The sequence below is a fragment of the Musca domestica genome, unplaced genomic scaffold, assembly GCF_030504385.1.
Source record: "Musca domestica strain aabys unplaced genomic scaffold, Musca_domestica.polishedcontigs.V.1.1 59, whole genome shotgun sequence".
In the NCBI taxonomy this organism is placed as follows: Eukaryota; Metazoa; Arthropoda; class Insecta; order Diptera; family Muscidae; genus Musca; species Musca domestica.
In genome coordinates this window covers 4,321,168-4,346,396 of record NW_026712362.1, presented here as the reverse complement: position 1 = coordinate 4,346,396, position 25,229 = coordinate 4,321,168, and the positions used below count along the sequence as shown (strand labels likewise).

Here is a 25,229-nt window from a genome sequence, read left to right as displayed (position 1 = left end):
GTTACAAAATGAGGTTCCTCGCTTCATTTGCAGCGCACAATGGCCACCGAAATCTCCGGATATGAATCCGTTGGACCTGGAGTATTTTGGAATGCAAGGTTGGCACTAAAAAATACCAAAGTGTCGATCACCTCAAACAAGCGCTTCGCCGGGAATGGACCAAAATACCACAGAGCAAAATTTGGGCGCGTGCGACGGTTTCATTGGCTGTTTGAAGGCCATAATTCATGCCAAAGGTGAACAATTTGAACAAATCTAAACTTATTCCAAAATTTGATGACATTTCCGACAATTTTTGCTTTCATTTAATAAAATTAAAAAAAAAAAAAATGTAAAAATTATGGCGTTTGACTTTGTTGCAGTTTTTTCGTCTCACCCTGTATAGTATAGATAGTGCAATACAACAGCCAAGTGCAAAATTTTTGGTCTTTTTGCGTTTTTTGTGTTTTTTTTTTTTTTTTGCTTTGTGTTTTAAATTCCGAACAAATATATTTTACCTTGTTACATTTTATCTTCTTTTCTTTCGAAACATCAAATCAGATTTGTTTTGTTAAATCTAGAGATTTTAAGCAGAATAAGGTATAATGAACTCCTAGAAACAAAAATTACAGCTATGTAGTTCATTTCGTTCACCTCGTTAGACTGTCATTGACCGCAGACAACATGAAAATCGTAACGCAACGATGGCAACCAAAGATTTTCCCTTTGATACAAAAAAAAAAAAAAAAAAAATGGTACATGTCCTGTATACAAATTAAAAAATTATACTGGAGGAAAATCTGTATTGCATTTAGATGACATTTAATTGAGTGTCATACAGGATGGCATGCGTTGGAGATGGGTTGTATGATTTGGTGTTTGTGACAAGTCAAAGAATAATACTGTACAAAAATGTTTTTTTCTTTTTAATTACGGAAAGAAATTTTTTAGTTTATGATGGTAGAAATATAAATGGAGGATAATTTTGGTGAAGAATTTTAATTCAATGTTGATTTATAAACAACTTGTCAGTCTGGGCTGTAGAAAGTTCCAAGTGGATTTTGATAGTACTCAGTTTATGGATAAAAATCTCAAAAGAAGTTGGCTTCCCGGTTAAACCATTTTCAGGTCAATTTTTATAGTCTGTATCATAAACGGAGGACTCCAACATTTTAAACTATATTTCGCAAGATGTTATATTGGTTACCATATAGTACTTTTCATACAATTATAGTACACATTTTCTAAACAATTATCTCAATTCCAGATACTAACAAAGACCTCAATATCAAATTTAAGGATTCTCAATTCGAGATACCAACAGAGACGTCAATATCAAATTTGAAGACTCCAGACTTATTGCTTGACCCAATACCAAATTTAGTACAGTTATGTACTTTTCGTACGAATATAGAACGCATTTCCAAAAAACCGCCAAATCTCAAACACGGATACCAATACATATCTTAATTTCAAATTTCAGAATTTTAGCTCTATCCATTCACCTAATTCCCAATAGAGTACAATTCAGTATTTTTCGTATAATTATAGTTCACATTTCTGAAACCACCTCGATTAACAAATATTCTGTTCGCCCAATACAAAATTCTACCAAATATAGTACTAATTAGTACTTTTTTCTGCACTTCTTGCAAACATTTTCAAAACCAGCTCTTTATCACAAACAACCTTTATCTTTTCCGAAACAACCTCCATATATCACACTTACTTTCCAGCCTTCATACAAAATTTAATGTTTTAGCTCTACTCCTTCACTTAATATCTAGTCGTACCATTTTAGAAGTTTAGTACAATTTTAGAACTTTTCATAATATTTACCAAATTGGGCTAAAATATATCCAATTTGGGCTGGCATTACATATATGGTGGACAATAACCGTAAATTCGGATGAAGATGTATATCAAAGCTATATAAAAATCCGAACCGATCTCAATAAAATTTTGCAGAGGTATTTTCGAGCTGTACCCGATGTACCGTTGTGTATGAGATATATATATGAGCTGAAACGTACATATGGGACTTATACCCATATCTGAATCGATTTTCACAATATTTGAATTACTTTTTTCTAGGATGAATTCTGTCGAAATTGCCAAAATTCAGGTAATTTGGACTGATATTAGTCATGTACAAGGTGAGATAAAAAATCTGCATCTGTCAAACGCCATAATTTTTACATTTTTTTAATTTTATTGAATGATAGCAAAAAAGTCAGAATAGCATCAAATTTTAGAATAAATTTAGATTTGTATATTTTGTAAACAATATAATGAGCTGTCACTAGAATAATTTTAACGGCTGTCGGACGAGTGGCTTAGAAATGACAGCAGTCTGAAGTTGATTGCAGCTTTTTTATCTTACCCTGTATAGACAATATTTTGCAGAATGACCTAGAAGGCATTACAAACTCTAACGAAACTATTTCGTCAAAGTATAGAATATCTGGCGATACAATTATATAGGGTTTATACGAAAAAGTAGACCTATAGAGACAAAGGTCTGCCACAGAAGATAGATCCTATTGCAAACTACCTAATAACTAATTTTAAACTATTCCGTTAGAAGGTGTTGTTAAAATCGTCAAAATTCCGAATATGGAGGCCACACGAAAACGTTGAAAGTCGAATTTGACCTGACTACAGACAACAAACAACATGCACAATTTTAACTTCCTATCACAAGCCGTATGTACTCTAGCTTGATTAGAACGGATGATGAGTTACAAACGGAATGACAAACTTAATATACCCTTTCATAATATCTATGTGGAGTAAATACGTATATTAGCAATGGATAAATGGGAGCCGATTTTCACCAACGGAAAAATTCAGTAGAATGTGCAAAAATCCATCGAATTTAGACTGTATGAACCATTTTTGTTCATAATAAACCTTACATGGGATCTGTATCTTAATATGAACCGATTTACAGAAAATTTGGCAGAGGTAGCTAAAGCTATGTCTAACCCGACTACCAAATGTGAAGTACTTGCTTCTAGGCTGGTTTCTGTTATACGTGTTTTCCGTTTGGTTCACAGTATACCTGAAATCGAATAAGGTTATATATGAAACTATATCCAAATCTAAACCGATCATTGTAAAATTTGAGAAGATGTATTTCTGGGCTGTACCCAATATCATTGTTTTGTAGTGCATACTGGGAATGTGAGGAACTTAAACACCAAATCGGATGAAACACATATATGGGAGCTATAGTTATATCTGAATTGATTTTCACAACTGGTACCAAATACCATTATTGTGTAGGGTATGTTACGAATGTGGGGCTCTTAAAAACCAGATCGGATGAAACATGGATATGGAAGCTGTGTTTATATCTAAATCGATTTTCACCAAATTTGTAGTAACTTTTTCTAGACTGGCGCACAATATCATTGAAATCGGACAAAGATATCTATATGAGTTATTTAGATAAATGATAGAGTTAGTTCTTAGGTCCATTAAAGACTTAAACATGGCCTTCTACTTCAAATATTAACTTTTTGATTGAATTATATTCATAGAAAACCTCTGAAGGATATTTTTCTTTAGAAGACCCAACATAAAATTAGTTCTAGCCATAAAAACTAGCCAACTAGTTTTATATTTGTAATGCAGCTATCTTAGAAATTCGTTGTTCCGTCAAAGGATTCAAAAGGTCTAATATTTAAAAGGGAAGTCAAATAAGATCTCACAGAAATTACGTCCCTAAGGTATTTTAATCCTAATGGACATATTGATGGACCTTTAACAATAAAAGTTTCCTGAAATGTTCATTGTGAACTTATCATGGAAAGACTGCCACAAAAGATATCTTAAAGTGCTATAAAGTGTTAATATCTTCGATTCAAATACAACTTCTGAAAGGCTTTGCCAGTTGACAATTTTGAACTCTAAATTTTTGATAAAAGACCTTTTTAAGGCTTTTTAAGACAGCTTGAAGATTTATACATCTACTGTTCAAAGAAGTCTTTCCATCTTATGACCCAAATTTGGGGATTCTTTCTAACATTTTGGTTAGCAAGACTTAATGTGGCATAATTTACTTTTAATGCCGAGAAAATCCTATATCTTACCGATAAGTGAGTTCCAAATCCACACGTCTTATACTTCATACTTTCCTCCATGCCATCACTGTTCTGTTCTTAAATCAACAGGATGTTGCAGATGAAAATACAATGAACTTCTTAACACAAATGGAAGATTGCCAGGCAATAATATATAAATCGTATTGACGATACATATGTAGATGTGTGAGTGTGTCATTGAGCAGCTTACCTATTTATTTGAAAGAAAAAAAATATTGCAAATTATTTGCAATTTAAATTTTCTTTATTCCTTTACCATGTTACGTACAGATGTGACAAGAAACAAATGATTGTTTAAATTGTAAGTGGAGATTATTTCATATACAAGTTGTTTAAGTTAAGCTACTTTAAAATTTTGAGTTCAAATGCTATTCGAAATGGAAAAAGATACTTATTTGAATTTAAGCTGGAAATCTTAAATGTTCTTCAAATATTTAAAAAAAAAGGATAAGTAAATAACTTAATGTGTTTGCGTTTTTAAATATATATTATCTCACACCGAACGGAACTAATATTGATTATGGCTATGGCTAACAAAATATTTGTGTGTCAAATTGAGCAAAGACCAAGAAGTCGTTCTGGACTGTGATGGAAATATATGCTGGTTCTCTGCATGAAGGTGTTTTGTCTTCAATTCGAAGACTTCTTAACTTCCAGCAAAACTTTCTGGCGTTATGATGAAAATTTCTCATTTTTTTAAATAATACCATCCGGCTTTCTACAGTAGCAGGATCGAGTCTTCTATAGAAAGAACTCCTGGGCTTATACAAAACAAGTTCTTTGTCTTCCGTTTAAACATGTCTAGTTTGACTTCTACGGAAAACGTATACAATCTCAGTTGGAAACAATTCTAGTTTTTTTATAAAAAACGTATCTCGTTTTATAAAAAAGGAATATCTCTTTCAAAAATGACCTTTATCGGTACACCATATCGTATAGCCCCTATATAACAGTATCCCCCCGATATTCGGTATTTGATTTTAGCCAAATTTTTCAATGAAATTGTATGAAAATCCACAGAAGGAGTTCTTTCTGAGAACTTTACCCCTTGGAGGAGTGTTGTCTATATAGGTTCACGTTATCTTATATCCCCCATAAAACTGGTCCTCCCTATATTCAGTATTTTGAGGATTTTAGATACATTCTTCAATGGAATTGTCTAAAAATCCATACTAAAATTCTTCCGAAGAGGAAGAAAAATGTCTATATACAAGGTGAGATAAAAAAATTTTTTACACTTTTTTAACTTTATTGAATGAAAGCAAAAAATTTCTGAAATAGCATCAAATTTTAGAATAAGTTTAGATTTGTTCGAATTGGTCACCTTTGGCACGAATTATGGCCTTTAAGCGGTAAATGAAGCTGTCACACGCTGCCTGAATATTGCTCTGCGGTACTTTGGCCAATTCCCGATGAAGCGCTTGCTTGAGTTGATCGACACGTTGATATTTTTTAGTGCCAACCTTGATTTCCAAAATACTCCAGACACAATAGTCCGGAGATTTTGGTGGCCATTGTGCGCTGGAAATGAAGCAAGGAACCTAATTTTGTAACCTTTCAGGGTGGCGCGTGCTGAGTCCTGTTGGTATGTCCAAGTTCTGCGGCCTAAATGTTTGCGTGTCCAAGGCTTTAATACACCCTCCAGAGTATTTTCGCAATAACATCCGGTATTTATTCTGATGCCACGGTTGATTGATACGAGGGAAGAGCGACCATCGGCTGTTATGGCGGCCTACACCATTAGCATGGCCGGCGCACGAGTTCTGGTGGCCAATCGAAGGTGGACATTTTAAGCGGACCTCTTTGGTAAGTAAACACGATCATTCTGTTTGTTTACAAATTGCTGCACCACGAATGTTATCTCATCGGAGAAAATCAAATTCGACAGTTCACCAGTTTCGGCTAAGCGAACAGCTCTTTAGCTCTTTTGAGTCTATTTTATTTCTGTTGGGGTTTTAGTTCTTGCACTTTTTGGAATTTCAATGGCTTTACCCCGAGCTCATTTTTTCATGTTTGCCGAGTGGAATATTGAGATATATTCAGCTCACTTGCCATTTCCCCCTGCAACGGGGGTTTTGATCAAATCGCTTCTTTACTTTTCAAACCATTTCTGCTGAAGTTGCTGTTTTCTTCCCCCCACTTCCTTAAAGTCGGGCTACACTAGCAGTATAACGGTAACGTGCGATGTTACGAGATACAAAAGATTTATTCACATTTAAATGTTGGAGTGCTCCAACCATAGCCACTTGTGGTTTTCCATCCAAATATGAAAAAATCATACTATCACGTTTGAATTCCATCACGAATAACTCTTTTTCTGGGAAATTCTCACCAAAACAATATAATAAAAGTCGACAGAAGTATTCCATTTTCACACTCCTTCTAATAAAATATTGGTTTGGTCAAAATTACAAGAAAATCGAACAGTTATATACAATTTTATGCGAAATCAAAAAATCCATATTCTAATCAGGTTTCTGGTTGAAAGAAATATTTAGATATGGCAAGTTGTAAGGAAGGGCTGACTTGTTTCGGTGTTAGTTTCGCGTTTTATGAGTTTTATATTCAAAATTTTGACCCTTGTGCAGGGGAGGTACCAGATGGAGTGGACCGATATATTCCATCTTCACAACAGATCTTGTGTTAGTAGACATAATGTGTGAAATATTAAGAGAACTGGATGCTTATTTCGGATTTTATGATCGTTTTGATTATTCAAAGCATGGACCCTTTGGAAGGGAGGTACTTGATGGAGAGGACCGGTATTGTCCATTTTCGCACCTGACTTTGCAATTATGCAAATTTTAGGATTCGGATTATTCTTCCCCTTTTTTGTACATTATTGTTTTTTTGTTCTTTTGTTTTGAAAATTGTGACCTTTTGTGGGTGAGGTAAAAGAAGACTGGACTGATATTGCCCATCTCCCAACTCGGTCTAAGTTTGGTAATAATAAACGAAGTTCTCATCTTCAACTTCTCACCTTCAAGAAATATAATTCTGGTGGTTAGTGGAATAATTTCAAGGTTTTAATAGAAAGGGGTTTTTAGGTCTTCAACAGAAAAGCCTCCAACTGAACTTATTTCATTTCGGAATTTTTAAAATTTTGGGTCTCTACTGAAATTACAAGCCGTAATTATATGCGCCAGAAATGTTATCTAAACACCAACCGAATCGACCCAGCTCATCATTTAAGGGACTTGTTAACATAAAGTCGTGCGTGCATGTCAGTTTCTCTTTTTTTTTTTTGTTGAAAGTGAAAAGTAATGAGGGAAATTAAGTGTTTTTCGTATTTGCTGCTGTTGCGTGTCTTAATATGTGTGAAAATTTGTGCGTATTTGTACACTTTGAAGTGTGTGCACGTGTGTATGTGTGTAAGGAAGGACATGAGTAATTTACATTTATCCCATTCCATTTGATCCTAATGATATATGATGGTATATTGTGGCTAAAGGCTCATTTAAAACATTCTGTTAGATCAATTAACAGAACATCGACATGGGGCTAAGGATGTACTTGTCGGCATGTAGTCTGGTATATATTGATAAGATTAATGTTTTTACACATCGAGAATATAAGGTGTTCCACATTTTTTAATACGGCAATTCTTTAAACAGTTTTTAGTACGGGGTGTTAACATTGTTTATAACAACAGGTGAGAAACACATCAATGGAAATTGATAAACGGGAAGATACTCAATGATGATATTGTTAGATGGTGTGAGATTTAGTGGCTCCTGAGGTATTATAGCCTTTTTTGTAATTTTCCGTTAAAATCACATATACATGAAAATTTACGTTTAGAGTCAAATACAGAAGGCAGAGTCAGATACATACACGCAGAGAAGAAAATATGTTTGTTCCAACAATATTCGAAGAGTAAAATATGTATTGTAAAGGTATTGTTGGATTCATTATGTAGTATTGTCAGTCCAACTATTGTTATTGTCGCACTGGTCTATAATAGTTTTGGTCGCAAGTAACAATACTTATTTTTGCAAATCACAATAGTTTAGATCAAAATGAAAAATGAATATTGTAAAATTTATAATAGTTTTTGTCAAAAGTCACAATATTTATTTTTGCCATTAGCCATAGTTTTGGTCAAAATTGAGAATGGCTATTATAAAAACTTACAATAGTTTTGGTCGGAAGTAACAATATTTATTTTTGCACTTTTGGCATAATGGAAAATGAATATTGTTAGAATTTATAACACCCATAGGTTGGAATGATAGAAAATAAAATTATAAAAGATTTTATACCATACCTTTTTAACGTGCATTATTTTAATAAAATATAATATGTCATTTCGAAAAAGAATTTATTTCATATTCTTATATTCTTAAAAATTACAAATAATACTGAACAAATTATAATTAGTTTAAAAAATAAGAGTCTTCTTTGGATGTGCAAATATATGCCGTGTAACTTGATTCTAATGACAATACATTAACCGAAAGGAATTCATTTTCATATTCTATTCTGAAAGCATGGTAGTGAGCATCGAACCCATGCGTTAAAAGCCTTTGAATACACAATAAAAATATATCGTTTATGCTACAAATGTGAACAATTAACCCAAACAACGGTATGTTATCATCATATTCTCCAATGTGCACAACCATGCCCGGCTTAAAGAGGGTTTGTTTGAATTGGAGATATGATATAGTACGCAATGGTATCTCTGAAATAATGTCGTATTTAGAGAAGGTTTCGCCAGGCAATTCCGAAACGTTGCCGATTTTTATTTTATCTTCCAAAATATCTGAATAATTGATTAAGAAATCAAATAAAATAATTTGATACTTAGTGTATATTGTTTTTAGAAGGTTAATTTTATTATTCGAGCTGTTACATATCTTTTTTAACTTCTTGTGAACAGACTCAAACCTCATTGAAGAAATATGTTTCAAAGGTCCAATCTTGTTCATAATGTTGGAATAATGTATTAAGTTATGAAATTTTGGTTGCAACGTGGATTCTGAAATTTTCATGTATAGAGCATTGTGGTCACACACTAGCTGACGAAAATGCTCAGGAACGCCAGTTTGAAATGAGTCCGACTCACAGGATATAAAAACAATCTGTCTCAATAGCAAATACAATGTCCATTCTTCGCAATCGACCACTAAGTCTCCTATCATTAACCCTAGACACTTTACGAAAACCAACATCTCAGAAGAAGATAATTGAAGCTTAAGCTTCTTGTGAAAATCAAGACTTAAAATGGGTGGTTTATTACTACAATAAATTGGACCATAATTGAAGGTTAGCAATCTATAGTTAAGCTGGTCTAACGTAAAAAATTCATAGTGCTTTATGAATCGATTTAATATGAATTTAAGATCATAGTGACAAACGCCCTCTAATAAGTCATGCATAACGTCAACGCTATAATTTCTTGTGACATGAAATTGTTTTAAATTATTCCAAATTGAATTTTCCTTTATTCCGGTAATCTTAAAATCATTAACTTCTACATCGGAATTGTAATTTTGAGGATTTCTTAACATAGAAATGTTTTCATAAACATCAATTTTATTTATTTCGCGGTGCTGCTTACACAAACGACAATAAAAATTGCTAGAGAAAGTTTCTGAAAATCCTAGAATTGTATTTAAGCCAAGATTGTCCCCCAAAATAAGAGAAGGAATTATCTTTACCTTTTTTATACGATTACCGTCAAATGAGATTTCATCGTGTATATCTATTCCCAATTCCTGTAAGGAATTAAGTTCATTAATGAATGATTCAAAAACGAGTTCATTACCAAATTTCTTTCTATCTTCCGAAAATAGAAGCATTCCAACGAAAATGTGGGAAAGTTTGGATTGGAGATATTCGGGAATACAAGGAAATTTAACATAAACACCGCCAAGTTTTTGAAAACCGGCATGGGACCCAAGTGCGTTATCTGGTTCAAACTCATCAAAATATACAAACATGGGTATACATAATATACTCAGGTCATCATTCTGATTTAATTCATGCCATAATGTACTTTGAATAAAATTATATATAACATTCTGATCGCGTAATTTTAAGTCACTTATGTACGAAACAACCTCAGCCAAAAATTTTGTTTTATTGAAAAGTAAGGAGAAAAAAGTGTACAAAGGTAGCATCGCAATTGAATAATCAATACTTTTCAGTGCAATTTGTCCCCCTGACGTTAAAACTTCTTGAATTTCGCGATGTATTGAGAGAAAATTTGCCTCGACAAAGAAATCGGTTTTCCTTAATTCACTTAAAAGTTTATATTCCGATTTTATGATGCTATTATCAACTAATTCGTCGAGAAACCTAATTATGCCAGGATCCACAAAGGTATCAATTAATTTATTTCTTAAAATGTTTAAATATTTAAGGAAGCCATTCGCCACACTTTTAATAATACTTAAACTTTTGTTTCGAGGTACAGATTCATTGCAATATGCTTTTACTATTTGTTTCAGTAAATCAATTTTAATATTTGAGGCTGAGTCTATGTGAATATCAATATTTTCACTTTCCGAAATTGTATTTGATTGGGTATAGTTTTCAGCAGTCGATATACAAGGTATTGCTTGTTCCGACGTAATTTGTACCATACTATCTGAAGAGTCATTTACAATGGTACTTCTACAATGTGTTTGCAAATGCCATTGATATGAATCCAATCGGTCATATCTGCGATTACAGTTATAAAAACAACAACTTATTGACGATATATTTTCATGGTGCATTCTTATATGTCGAATGAGAGCTTCAACGCTGTTAAATAATTCAGTGGAACAAAAACATCTAATCCTATTCATTTTGTAGTTAAAAAAGTTAATAATTTTTGGCGAAAGTAGTAATTGTAATATACAAATAAATAATACAATGTAATAACGTAAAAATCTAATTCATGTCAATAACAAAACGTTTTTGTATTTCCGAAAATTATTCTACGTTTTACGGAGTTCATTAATTAACGTACTTACAGCAGGAATTGTAATATCATATGGAGTGTTGATGTCGTAAATAATCTTTTGTATGAATGTCCATACGTGTAAACATGCAACGGGATATCTAACATTCATAGCCATATAAGAATAAAAGCACGCGTCAATTGCCTTCAAAGGATTTTCAAATTTCATTCTAGTTCCACAGATGTCCACATATGCAATTGATATTGGCTTTGTAGTATCGCCGACAAAGTAAATTTTGGGTTGTGTTTCCGTTTTAATCCGTTTTATTCGATTCCGTGTTTCGTCATCAGCAACAAGAATATTCTATGTTAAAAAATAAACTGTTTAACACATAATACTTTTATACTTGAGCCTTAGTGCCGGTCCACACTAGGCCAAGTTTTCCACTACTACAGTTTCAAGAATTATTCTAGTATAGAACACGATCTAAGAACACATATTTCAATAAAATTTCTTTCATGAAATTACTCTAGTGGGGTAGGGACTAAGGCTCCACGCAAAACTTAATAAATTAAAAAAAAAAAAAAAATAATATACCTTAAGTACATTAGTTAACATTTTATATGTATTTAACTGTGGATACTGACCTTGCAGTAATAAATGAATGACTCCAAGGATTCTAATTTAGTCCTTTTCCTGTAGTGTGGCAATATGTAAGGAATAAGCATCAAAGAAAGCAAAACTTTGCTATCTAGAAATTACAATTTTGATTTGCTTTTTATATTTAACACAGTTATCACAATACATACCTTCGTCCTGTGCTCTGTTGATGTACGCTAAGATATTTACTACCGTGTTGTCCTTAAGTTGTTCGGCTTTTTGAATTACTTTTTCGTAGTAAAATTTCCATTCGTAAAACTCTTTTGATGATGGATACAGAATTTTGAAATCAATATGTAGCTATTTTGGAAATGAAAACAAAGTCAATTGAAATTAATTTAACATAAATTAAAACACACATACCAAGTCATAAAAGTTTTCGTTCAGATAAATGTTGTACTTCTTTATGTAGTCAACCGTAGATAAATTATTATTTTGAAGCTCCTGTTGTCTATACAAATGGGATTTTATCCAAAGGTCTTTTCTCTTACTCCAATCTAAGCCTACGGTTCGAAGAAGCTCTAATTCTTCAGGCGTTACATCCGTTTCTTGAATTAGAGGAACGGGATCCTGATTCACTGTATAGAAAAAACATATATATTAGATTATATTGAAATATACAGTTTGTCAAGTAATTGTTTTCGAATAAAGAAAACGAACAATATTTGGATAAATTTATAACAAAATTCAGATAATTTTAATAAAAACGTAGTTGATCTACTTGCAACGTTTAAAATAAATTTAAAATTTACCTACGTAAACAAGAATAATAACGTTTACTGTTCATTTTCTTGGTTCAAAAATAAGTATTGAAGAACCTGTATATGTAAAACTGGGTATAATTACATTTTTTTTTTAAATTTGTACGCCTATTTATAAGTCCTTGTGTGCTTAATTTGGTTCTTTTATTATTATAGGAGTCAAATAATTTTCCTTTTGCCAAGTGTCCTTTAGTGAAAGGTACGTAGTAAGTTTCAATTACTTCTGATGGGAACACTTCTATAATAGATTGTGAAAGTTTTAAAAAATCCTCTTTGTAAATACTGTGAAATAGAAACAAAAATCAGTGAAGGTAACTCAATAGTAAATTAATGTTATTTTACCGTCTATTTGGGTTTTCTCTCAAGATATGTGATATAATAATTTTTGCAATATTTGTTCTGTCTTTGTTTTCCAGGGTATTATATTTCATTAAATGTCGTATTTCAGCCAATTTTTTAATTTCCTATACCAAAAGAAAATCAAAAGGTTTTCAAGATTCCTAAGTTTTTCAATATACCTCTGTTGTAGGAATACTAGAATAAACATGTCTGTCAACTGAACTATTATGACTTAAGCATAAATCGTCATCATTAAGCGTTTGGTAAATTTCGGACGATGTATTTTGAAAAACGGGTTTTTGTGACCTATTTGACCCGGATAATTGCGATTCGATGTCTGCGGTCGAATTTGATGCTGAATTATCATCTAAAAATGAAAATGTGTGAGAAATATTGATCAATAATCATTAATTACTGAAATACTTACCACTTAATTTTATGTCCAAAACAAAATCGGTTGAAGATATGTATTGTTGAACCAAAGCGGTGAATATTCTTGGAATTATTAGAAAATTCTTATTATAAATTTCCACTTCAGCTGCCGGTGGTATATTATAAGTTTTCTTAACTACAAATGTAAACAATAATATTTTATTTAAAATTAATTTTAACATCAATTTGAAATTCAGCATTCGCAAGGCCATCAGCTTATTTATTTTAATTGTAATTATCCACTTGATGTTATTTTTACTTCAGCTGATGTTAAGTAAAACAGATCTACAATTATTTGGCCACAATAAAAACAAACCAAATCTATTTCTCTTGAAGCTTTCTTTTCATTTTCTCTTTTGTAACGTCTGCTTCAATCAACTTTTTTTGTTTCAGCTATTCAAACTCACACACAGATTCTAAAGCAGTGGTTTCTTTGATTTAAACTTTGCCGGTATTGCAAAACATATTGGGTTGAATTTAAAATCTAATTTACACGCAGGGTTTTCGACGCAGAAAGCTGGTGGTTTTCTGTTTCTAACAAATTTGATGACACTACAAGAAAAGGGAAGAGAGAGTAACGTTGTTTGTTTGTTTTGTTCTTTATTTCAACAACCAACCACCACGCTTCACAAAAAAAAAAAACACGCGAGCAAAACAAAACAAAAAATGCACAATGCCTACTATGCTGTCTTTGTTGTTAAATTTTTCACATACAATACACCAACAGTTGTAAAATATTTAAAGAATTCACTTTATTTAATGATGTCAAACTTTTATGATTTGAAATACTTTTTTGTTTAAACTTTTCACATTTGTATATTACCTTCATTTGCAAACAATTTATAATCATTAATTCCATCAAATAACACTGCAACAAATTCATTTTTGTTTTGGAATGTTGTTTTTAAAAGCTTGAAGTCACTCATGTCTATTTTTGTTTTGAACCACCTTCTTCAAATCCCGAACAAAAACTGATTTCGGAGAAGACACAAAAAACTTCACCGGCTGTTGAACACAAAAAAAGAGAGCACGACAAAGAATGCAACTTCAAATAGAGTAAATACTGAGCGAGTTAACGGGAGGGAGATAAGAAAATAAAAAATGTGTATCTCCTGAAAAAAAAGCAATTTCAAACACCAAAAAACCTGTTATTAATGACAATATTTTTTGTAAACATTCTAAATTATGACGAGTCTAACTATCGGTATTGTTAACGATTTTTACAATACTTCGGAATTAGGAAAGTTGTTTTTGTTTTTTATGTTTGGAGCAAAGATTGTGTTTTTGGATTTGCAATTGCAATGTTTGTAGAAAACAAATGAATTTCTGGAACAAAAACATACATGATTGTTCCAACAAAAGCGACAAATATTTTTTCTCTGCGTGTACGCTCTGCTGGCGATAAGAAAAAAAAGATTAAAATCAAAACAAGTAAGCAAAGGCTACAATCGTGCCGTGAGGACCATGGGATACCCTACAACGAATTTTAATGATGGCATAAAAATGCTTGTCAGAAACTCTCACCTCAAGCAAAATTCCCTGTCGATTGGCCGTCAATTGTGACCGGAGGAGCGACTGCAAAATCAAAATCAAAATATTTTACACTCTTCTCTTTGAAAATTCCGCGATGATTTTTAATTTTGACATTTAGTTCAACTGCATGGTCATGGCATTTTTCAGTTATTGTTCCATTAAAACTTTTCCCTAAATACAACATTCCCCAAATATTTTGCGATCATCTTCAAAATAATAGGCTTTTAATCAGACCATAACCCCAACTTCGTGAAGCCAAGGCCATTATTGCTACCTGTTGCGTGATTACAAATTAACATGGGTGGACAAGTAGACGGATCGACTAAGCTCGGTGATATAGAATTCCATACGTAACATCTTATTTATCAAACTTATAATACCCCCAACGCATGCTTTTATAGGGTATAACAAGTAAGAAAAGGTCAAAAGTCGAGCGAGGCCGACTCTATAAAACCCTACACCACTATGAAAACTACACCACTATTTATTAGATCTCCCGTAACGGAAAAAGTTTATTATTGACTTTCACCAAAAATTGGAAGTACTTGCCTCTGGGCTGAATTCCGCCGGAAATGACAAAATTCAGTCAATTTGGGCTGATATAAGCCATTTGGTGTACCATTAACCTGCAATCGGAATAACGATATAAATGTGAGATATATCCAAATAAGAACCCATCTTGATAAAATTTGGGAGAGGCATTTTTGGGCTATATATGATATTTTGTACCAAAGATCATTGTTATGGAGTGCTTATCAGGCATGTGAGGGTCCGTCATATATTTTTGTTCACAAAAATATATGACGTACTGACATGCAAAAATCTACTCAGTTTGTAGTTCTATGAAGATCCTCAAGAGTAACTATGGGTCTATATCGCTTCTTTCTACCTGTTACAAACAGATGCACAAAGACATAATACCCTTACCACTATGTGGTGTAGGGTATAAAAACCTGAGATGACAATATTCAAAGATGGTCATTTTAAAACGCTATTTTTCCTCATTAAAAATTGACCGAAAAATGTTAGTCCGTTCATGTTAATTATACCCTACAACACTTTGTGTTGGGGGTATTATAAGTTTGATTGGGCCAAAAATTATGTAACACCTCGAAATATTGATTTCCCACATAGGAAAGTATATATGGATCTTCCTATCTCACCGAGCTGAGTCGATCTAGCTATGTATGTCCGTCCGTCCGTCTGTCCGTCTGTCCATGTTAATTTGTAATCACTCTACAGGTCGCAATTATGGCCAGATCTTCACGAAATTTAGAATGGAGGTGGGGATAAGGTCAGAATAGAACCCTATTTCTTTTGGAGATGATCGTACAATATTTAGGGGTCGAAATGGACCAAAAAATCCTGATTTTACAGTTGCTCTACAGGTCGCAATTATGGACCAATCGACGCTGAAATTAGCATGGGGCTAAAGCTTCAGGCTGGGCAGAAGCCTTCCGATTTTGATGGTCATCGGGTAATATTTACTGAGTGAAAAACACTATAACATTTGTATTAAATAATAGTCAAATTTCCATTACATCGCGAATATTTTTAGTCCCGGCGAAATCATAAATAGGCGAACAGGTCAATTCTGACCGTTACGTAGATGCCGATAGTAAATATATCTGATATATATAGCGAAATATATACAATGTGTATATACAAAGGAAAGGAATATTAGATGGAATGCTTATATCTCAAGAATGGCTGGACCGATTTTGACAAATTTTGTCAATTCAGAATGCCCTCTTGACATAAAAGTATAAAATCTAAAAAAATCGCATAAAAATAAGTCAAAAATGATCTTAATATAGATTTTTTTTAGTATTTTATGACATTTTTTTATTTTTTCATATTTTTTATCGCATGCGATTTTTTCAGTTTGACTTATAATATTAAGGTGTACATTTTGTAATATTTTTCCACCTTACAACACAGGTTTGGGATATTATATACAGATTGCAATTATCGTCCGATCCTCACGAAAAGGGTAGGGGTATTCTCTTTAAAGATGTCCGCAAAATATTTAGGGGTTGAAATGGACCAACAACTAAAAATGTTCGTGATTTTGCAGCCGTTATAAAGGTCATAAATAGAAACCAAGGGACACGAAATCTCGCATGAAGTTAGAGTTTAGGACAGCGGGTAGAATGGACCACTACTTTTGTCTAAAAAATACCAACATTACTTACAGGCGATAGCCGAAATACACAAAATGCGAACTTCTGCCTTTTTTTTACTGATTTCGTTGACGAATATAGACAAATATCGTAGACAAGAAGATCGTATAGAAGAGTCTAAATTTGGAGATATGATCGCAAAACACGACGAAGTGCGTAAATATTGGGCAAAGGTCCCTGGTCAAAATGCTAAGGGTAATACCTGGGCAGTGCTAAATTTGGAGATATGATCGCAAAACACGACGGAGTGCGTAAATATTGGGCAAAGGTCCCTGGTCAAAATGCTAAGGGTAATACCTGGGCAGTGCTCCGTCACATAATTTAAAAAGCGAAATCTTCCAAAATGGATTTGGACATAAGGGGCTTCTAACATATTATAGTGTTGTAGGGTATCACATGGTCGGCCCCGCACGACTATAGCCTTTGCTTACTTGTTTGTAATGACACTACAGTTCGCTACAGGCCCGATTCTAAGGAAATTGAAAAAGAAAGGTGGGTTTACTGTCAGAAAAAAACATTGTTTTTTTGGAGATGATCGCATAAGTCAAGAACAGCTGGACTAATTTTCATCAATTCGGAATGGTCTCCTGCCAGAAAATCTAAGAAAATCGTGGAAAATTATGCCAAAAAAAATAGAGAATATTTTTGGTTAAAAATTTTGTCATATATTTTTATCTCATCCGAATGTTTGACTTACAATTTTGAATTGTACATTTTCAAAAGTTTTTCTTCACTGAAATTTTGCATAGAGGTAGGGTTGGGGTCAGAATTAAAGCCTATAGTTATATAAATTAATATTTAGGGGTTCAAGTGGACCAAAAAAGATAAAAGTCTCCTGATTTTGCTGTTGCTCTACAGTTCACAATTGAAACCCAATAACCACGGAATTTAGCATGAGGACAGAGTTAAGGACAGGAAAGAAGTCGAGCATTTTTTGATGACAATTGGAATCTATTCAGCTTCAAAATGGATCACAACTTTTTTAAATAAGGGTAACATCTGTTTAGGGCTTTATGACATTATTTAAAAAATGAAATTTTCCAAAACATATTTTGGACATAGGGGGGTTTCCAACATATTGTAGTGTTGTAGGGTATCACTTTATCAGCCTCGCACGATTATAGCATTTGCTTAGTTGTTTCAACTTTTTTTAGTACGAATTTCCAAAAATCGCTCCCTAGCGTCCGCCTACCCACTAAGAGTTACCTACATGATGCATTTCAAGATTATAGACCAAGCCGATTCATCTGGCCGTAGATCATTTTTGTAAATTTTCAGAACTATGACTGTTTGCCACACAGGATGAACAACATGATATTATGAGAAAAAAGTAGTAGTGAGTAAACCTGTGGCAGTGGGTTGTCTTGTAGGTCCAAGTTTTCTTATTGGCCCTTTATAATGGTACCTTGCACTATTCGGCAATTTTATGATTTTTGTCATATTTTTTTAGGAATTGTCCGGAACTGGGCATTTGAAGTTTCCAACTCCTGACACTTTCTCCAAGAGAAAATATTGGTCTACATTTTCAAGAGGTTCCATAAAAAAGCACATCCCTGTATTCGAAACTCGTAATAGATATTAATTCTTTGTCTATGTAGGGTCATGTTTCTATTTTCGTATGTAAAAAAATCTCAAACATTATTTTTATTATTAATTTCCTATCCCCCCAAATATGATCCTCCCACTCACGTGTTTTTTTTTCTTATCCACCCCTAAAATAGTTTTTTAATTAATTTACCAAAAAATTAAAATACCACCAAATAACCCATAAACCACAACCTTTGTTATCATATTTTTGGTCGAAATTAATAAATGTTTTGGTAAAGTTTTTTTTTTCCTTTTTTATTAAATTGGCAGACATTCTCTATACAACCACAATGCCGAGCCAATCTTCAAAGTAAATATTTAAAATGTTATCCCCCAACCTCGCCCCCCCCCTCTCAATCATCATTAAAATCAGCAACTGGTAAATGTGGTAACATCAACATTTACTGAAAACTTTTGATTTTTAAACTTAATTACAATCTCTATCCCAAAGCCAAATTTCTGTTGAACTTTTGCCTAGGCTCCTGTGGAAGCGGTGGAAGTTGGGATCATTTCTATTTTCATAGGTTGTGTGTACAATGTGGGCGAAGTGTGTGTGGATGTGTTTGTGTTTTTGTTTGAGTAATGTGTGTAGCCATGCGTATGGGCAGGAGGTGTGTGTTGCTTTTTTCGGAATATAAATGAAGAATTAAAATTATCTGATTCAAATGTTGAATAAGGTAGATTGTTTGTAGTGAATAAAAAGAAATGTGTTTCCATGTTGGACCTTTTCGGAAACCTCAAATGTTGCCTCTACAAGGGCTACACAAAACACATTCAGACCTTTGACATTTGTGCTTTTTGTGAGATGTGATGACATTTTTTTATTATTTTTTTCCTTTTTTACACTTTACATTCGTTTGAAAGAAATGCTATTTGGTAAGGTTAAACGTGATTTAATTAAATTAATTTAAATCTCTGGTTTATGGCTAAAAAAAGAGAGAACAATTCTAAAGAGTTTTCAAAAAATGGAAACTTGTTGGCAAATTAACTTTTAATCTCAAATTACAATTTAATGTCCTTGACAGGAACTAAAAACTTGATTAAAATCAGCAAAAATATGGTGTGGAATATAACTTTGTGCAGATGCCACAAGCATCTTAACTAACATTTGGCTGACTTCAATCCTTTGTCTAATGCAAAAATAACAACAAGTAATGCAAAAATAATAATGCACCAAAAGAACAAGTAAAAAAAAACATTAAGTTCGGCCGGGCCAAACTTTTAATACCCTCCACCTTATAGGGTAAAGGAAAAATTAGAACCCATTATGACCCACATATACCAATTTTTAGACATATTCAGGGGAAAATGTGCCAAAAATCATCAAAATTCCGAATATCGGGAAATTCGGCTATATGAGGCTATACAAAAACGTGGACCTATACATACAGTGTTTCGCCAAAAGAGCTAGAACCCATTATGACCTACAAATGCCAATATTCAGACAAATCCGTGAAACAATGTGGCAAAAATCAACAAAATGCCGAATATCGGGAGGTACCGTTATATGGGGACTATACCAAAACGTGGATCTATAATTACAATAATTCGCCACACGAACTGGGACCCATTATGACCTACAAATGCCAATATTCAGACAAATCCGTGAAAAAATGTGGCATAAATCATAAAAATACCGAATATCGGGAGGTACCTTTATATGGCTGCTATACCAAAGCGTAGACCTATACATGCAATGTCTCGCCACACGAACTGGGACCCATCATGACCTACAAATGCCAATTTTCAGACAAATCCTTGAGAAAATGTGTCAAAAATCATCAAAATACCAAATATCGGGAGGTACCGTAATATGGGGACTATACCAAAACGTGGACCTATACATACAATGTTTCGCCACACGAACTGGGACCCGTCATGACCTACAAATGCCAATTTTCAGACAAATCCTTGAGAAAATGTGGCATAAATCATCAAACTACCGAATATCGGGAGGTACCTTTATATGGCTGCTATACCAAAGCGTAGACCTATACATGCAATGTCTCGCCACACGAACCGGGACCCGTCATGACCTACAAATACCAATTTTCAGACAAATCCGTGAAAAAATGTGGCATAAATCATAAAAATACCGAATATCGGGAGGTACCTTTATATGACTACTATACCAAAGCGTAGACCTATATATGCAATGTCTCGCCACACGATCTGGGACCCGTCATGACCTACAAATGCCAATTTCAGACAAATCCGTGAAAAAAATGTGGCAAAAACCATCAAAATACCGAATATCGGGAGGTACCTTTATATGGAGGCTATACCAAAGCGTGGACCTATACATGCAATGTCTCGCCAAACAAACCTGGACCCGTCATTACCTACAAATACCAATTTTCAGACAAATCCGTGAAAAAATGTGACATAAATCATCAAAATACCGAATATCGGGAGGTACCGTTATATGGGGACTATACCAAAACGTGAACCGATATATCTCATTTTCAATACCAACCATCCTAGTCACAATACAAATTACTCTGCTAAATTTTGGCGCTCTACGTCAAATAATGTGGGCTGTCTCGTGATTTCAACAGACAGACGGACAGACAGACGGACATCGTTAAATCGACTTAGAATTTTATGCTGATTATGAATATATATACTTTATGGGGTCTACGACAAATATTTAAGGGTGTTACAAACGGAATGACAAAGTTAATATACCCTCCTTTCCAAGGTGGAGGGTATAAAAACAATCTCCCAAACAAATATTCACATTTGTATCACCTCCTTATGGCATATCCTTTATTTAGAAAAGAAAAAAAAAACAAAAACAAATTGTTTTCTACTAACAGCAAAGATTCGCCCAACAAAAACTATTGTCCTTCGAACTTTTAATGTCCATTGTTTTGAGATGTAATAATGTGTACAAGCGAAGAGTATAGAAAACAAATATTCCTCGTTTCAATCGTGTTGGCAAGATCTGTTTATATATTTTTTTCGTCCTTTGCAACAAAATAAATTCCTGTAGAAATGTGCACAAAATTTGTTCACATGAAAATTTGTTACAACTAAAAAAAGCAACATGTGTGTATGTTCTCAGAATTTTTCTTGTGTTTTTTTATTATTGGAATTTTTGTTTTGTTTCCGGTTTTTTGTATGGTTCGAGAACAAATATGTTTGAACATGTTATTTGTCTATGTAATAGTTTTGTGTACATTGAAAAATTTTGGGCAATGTTAATATTTGTATGCTCTACATACTTTCAACTTTTTCAAGTGGACTGTAAGTTTTTGTTTCCCTGTGCCCATAAAAAATCATATGAGAAAACAAATGAATATTAAGACTTTTTTGTAAGAAATCAATTAAAAATGCGTTAAATTTTGATTATTCTCTTAGAATATAACAAGTTATTTTTAACAAGTAAAAAAAAAAACTGCAAGTTCATCCGGTTCGAACTTTGAATACTCTCCACCATTTGGAACGAATTTGAAAAATCGTCAAAAAAAAAAAAAAAAAAAACAGTAAAGAAAGTCTTAAAGTCGGGCGGGGCCGACTTTATGATACCCTACACCACTTTGCTAATTAAGTAGAGCTCCACATAACAATTAAAAGTTTTTATGGGAGAATTCAATCATACACGCTATGATTATAATTATAATTTGAAGTTCAAAGGACTAAATATGCCGAAACATTTGTATCTTTTAAATTCGGAATTGTATTGCCCATTTGGTGCACAATTAATTTGAAATCGGATGAAGATATATATGGGAGCTATACCCAAATCTGAACCGATCTCGATAAAATTTGTCAAAGATATTTCTGAGCTGTATTTGATTTATTTCCCTGAATATCGTTGTTACGGAGTGTATATTACGGTTGTGGGTAACAAATATAACAAATCGGATGAATAATATATATGGAAGCTATAGCTATATCTGAACCGATCTTCACCAAATTTGACATATTAGCTTCAAGACTCAATTCGGTCATAAGTGCCAAATTCCATCCCATTTGGACAAATATTAGACGTTTGGTGCACAATAAAAGCTAAATCGGACGAAGTTATATATGGGAGCTATATCCAAATCTGAACCGATCTCGATAAAATTTAGCAAATGTATTTCTGAGCTGCATTTGATATATTTCCCCAAAAACTGTTGTTACAGAGTGCATATTACGGCTGCGGAGGACAAAAATAAGAAATCGGATGAATAATATATATGGGAGCTATTGCTATATCTAAACCGATTTCGATCAAATTTGGTATACATATTTTCAGGCCTAATTTGGATGTATATGCAAAATTCCATACAATTCGGTCTGATATTACACGTTTGGTGCACAATAAAATGCAAATCGGACGAAGATATATATGGGAGCTTTATCTAAATTTTGACCGATTATCTCCAATTTCAATAGGGTTCGTCCTTGGGCCAAACAAAAGATCTTTGCAAAATTTCATCTGGATCGGACAATAAATGCGACCTGTACTTTGTTTACAAAAATACATGGACAGACGGACGGACGGACAGACGGACGGACAGACGGACGGACAGACGGACGGACGGACGGACGGACAGGCGGACGGACGGACAGACGGACGGACGGACAGACGGACGGACGGACATGCATAAATCGACTCAGAATGTGATTCTATGCAGATCATTAAAAGGAACTATGGGTCAATCTCGTTTCCTTCTGCCTGTTACAAACAAATGCACAAAGACATAATACCCTGACCACCTTGTGGTGTAGGGTATAATTAGCAAAGTGGTGTAGGGTATCATAAAGTCAGCCCCGCCCGACTTTGAGACTTTCTTTACTGGTTTCATACAAAAGTAGTGTACCGTTCTACCCCCTGTCCTAAACTCTAACTTAATGCGAAAACTCGTGTCCTTCGTTTTCTATTTGTGACCATTATAACAGGAACATTTTTAGTTGTTGGTCCATTTCAACCCCTAAATATTTTGCGATCGTCTCCCACAACAATAGGTTTCTATTCTGACCTTAAAACCAAATCTATGCAAAACTTCGTGACGATCGACCCATAATTGTGACCGGTAGTGTGACTACAATTTAACGTGGACAGACTAGGTCGACTCAGCTCGGAGAGGTAGGAAGATCCATATATGACATCCTATGTACAGGACCAATATTTCGAAGGGTTTACATAAACTTTGGCCAAATTATATTTGCAAATAGTCGTTGTAGGGTATAAAAATATCAATAGTTTTATTTTTGAAACACTTCTTTTCAACAGATTTCAAAAACTTTCCCGAGTTTGTTAAACATTTTCTTAAAATATCACTGTGCAACCTCCAATCTTCGGTGTGGAAATCCCCGCAAAAAAATCCAAATATTCGGTTTGTACATTAAAAACCCTAAATGAGTGAGTTGGGTTTTCAAGGCCTCTATATAGCTTCAACCATACACCAAAGGAACCCGATATTTTGAGCGGCATTTCGAACTTTTAAATTTAATTAAGATCATTTGATGGTTCAGAAACAGTTTATTTAAAAATGGGTCACCTTCCAGTTTAGTACCTATAAAGGTATACCCCGATTTCAACTCCTTTTTATTTTGGAAATATTTACATTAGATTTTAATATGTTTTTAGATTTTAATATTTCACAGACCTTTTCACAATAATTTTTAAATCCTGATTTCATTTATTGTGATAGTCTTGACCTTCTAATATATTTTACTGCAATTTTGTATTTTGATTTTTTCAGGGTATGAAACCTACACCCTCCTAAGGAAGTTATTTAATATAAACATTTATTTCGGAATAATCCCCACATTTGGTAAGTTGTGTAAAAAATTATCTGTGGAGGTGTTGGTATTAGATCCGAAATAAACAAATCCAAAACGATTTTAAATTCCCAGATTAAAATTAAATCGCCGAGAATAACAACAACAAAAAAACCAGTAAGGAAAGCTCAAAAGTCGGGCGGGGCCGACTATATGATACCCTACACCACTATGCATATTTAGTAGAGCTCTCGTAAAAAGGTTTATACAGGGCATTTCAGAGCTCTATGAGATATTTGGTACAAAATCAAAATCTATCTAATTCTATCGTGCATTTTACGAACTATAGCTATCTCTGAGCCGGGTTTCTCCAAATTTTACGTATTAGCTTCTAGACTGAATTCGGTCTTATGTACGAAAATTCAGGTGATTTGGGCTGATATTGACCATTTAGTGCACATTTAACCCTAAATCGGATGAAGATATATATGGGAGCTATATCCAAATCTGAACCGATTTTGATAAAATTTAAAACAGCTATTCCTGTGCTCCATCTAATACCTGGTACCAAATATCACGGTTGTGGAGTGAATATTACGAATGTATGGGACTAAAACACTAAATCGGATGAAACATATATATGGTTGCTATATCTATATCTGAACCGATTTTCACTAAAATTGATATACTTGCTTCTAGGCTGAATTTGGTCCGATGTACTAAAATTCAGTCCATTTGGACTTATATCGGCCATTTGGTGCACAATTAACCCGAAATCGGATGAAGATATATATGGGAGCTATATCCAAATCTGAACCGATTTCGATAAAATTACAAACAGCTATTTCTGGGTTGTATCTTATATCAGGTACCAAATATCATTCTTGTGGAGTGCATATTACGAATGTGAGAGGCTTAAACACCAAATCGGATAAAACATATATATGGGAGCTATAGCTGTTTCTGAACCGATTTTCTCCAAATTTGTTGTATTTGCTTTAAGGCTAATCTCGGTCACATGTGCCAAAATTCGGG

At 33.5% G+C, this 25,229-nt stretch overlaps 2 protein-coding genes across 2 annotated transcripts; both read right to left on the bottom strand.

Annotated features, from left to right (window-relative positions):
* Positions 1-8,390: 8,390 nt before the first annotated feature.
* On the bottom strand, positions 8,391-12,213 carry LOC131805637 (uncharacterized). Its single transcript, XM_059129047.1, has 4 exons — positions 12,005-12,213; positions 11,791-11,941; positions 11,629-11,732; positions 8,391-11,344 (listed from the first exon to the last, which is right to left on the bottom strand). The coding sequence occupies exon 4, from the start codon at positions 10,883-10,885 to the stop codon at positions 8,465-8,467; it is 2,421 nt and encodes an 806-aa protein (XP_058985030.1). The 5' UTR covers positions 10,886-11,344; positions 11,629-11,732; positions 11,791-11,941; positions 12,005-12,213; the 3' UTR covers positions 8,391-8,464.
* Positions 12,214-12,437: 224 nt separating this feature from the next.
* LOC131800577 (uncharacterized) lies at positions 12,438-14,516 on the bottom strand. Its single transcript, XM_059129041.1, has 5 exons — positions 13,997-14,516; positions 13,169-13,309; positions 12,921-13,108; positions 12,745-12,866; positions 12,438-12,684 (listed from the first exon to the last, which is right to left on the bottom strand). The coding sequence occupies exons 1-5, from the start codon at positions 14,097-14,099 to the stop codon at positions 12,438-12,440; spliced, it is 801 nt and encodes a 266-aa protein (XP_058985024.1). The 5' UTR covers positions 14,100-14,516.
* Between the last annotated feature and the right edge of the window lie 10,713 nt (positions 14,517-25,229).

Coding starts and splice junctions, on each gene's coding strand:
- LOC131805637 (XM_059129047.1), bottom strand. CDS start 10,885: ATGAATAGGATTAGATGTTTTTGTTCCACTGAATTATTTAACAGCGTT.
- LOC131800577 (XM_059129041.1), bottom strand. CDS start 14,099: ATGAGTGACTTCAAGCTTTTAAAAACAACATTCCAAAACAAAAATGAA. Junction 13,310..13,996: donor TAAATTGTTTGCAAATGAAG/GTAATATACAAA, acceptor TTACATTTGTAG/TTAAGAAAACTTATAATATA. Junction 12,685..12,744: donor AGAGAAAACCCAAATAGACG/GTAAAATAACAT, acceptor TCTATTTCACAG/TATTTACAAAGAGGATTTTT.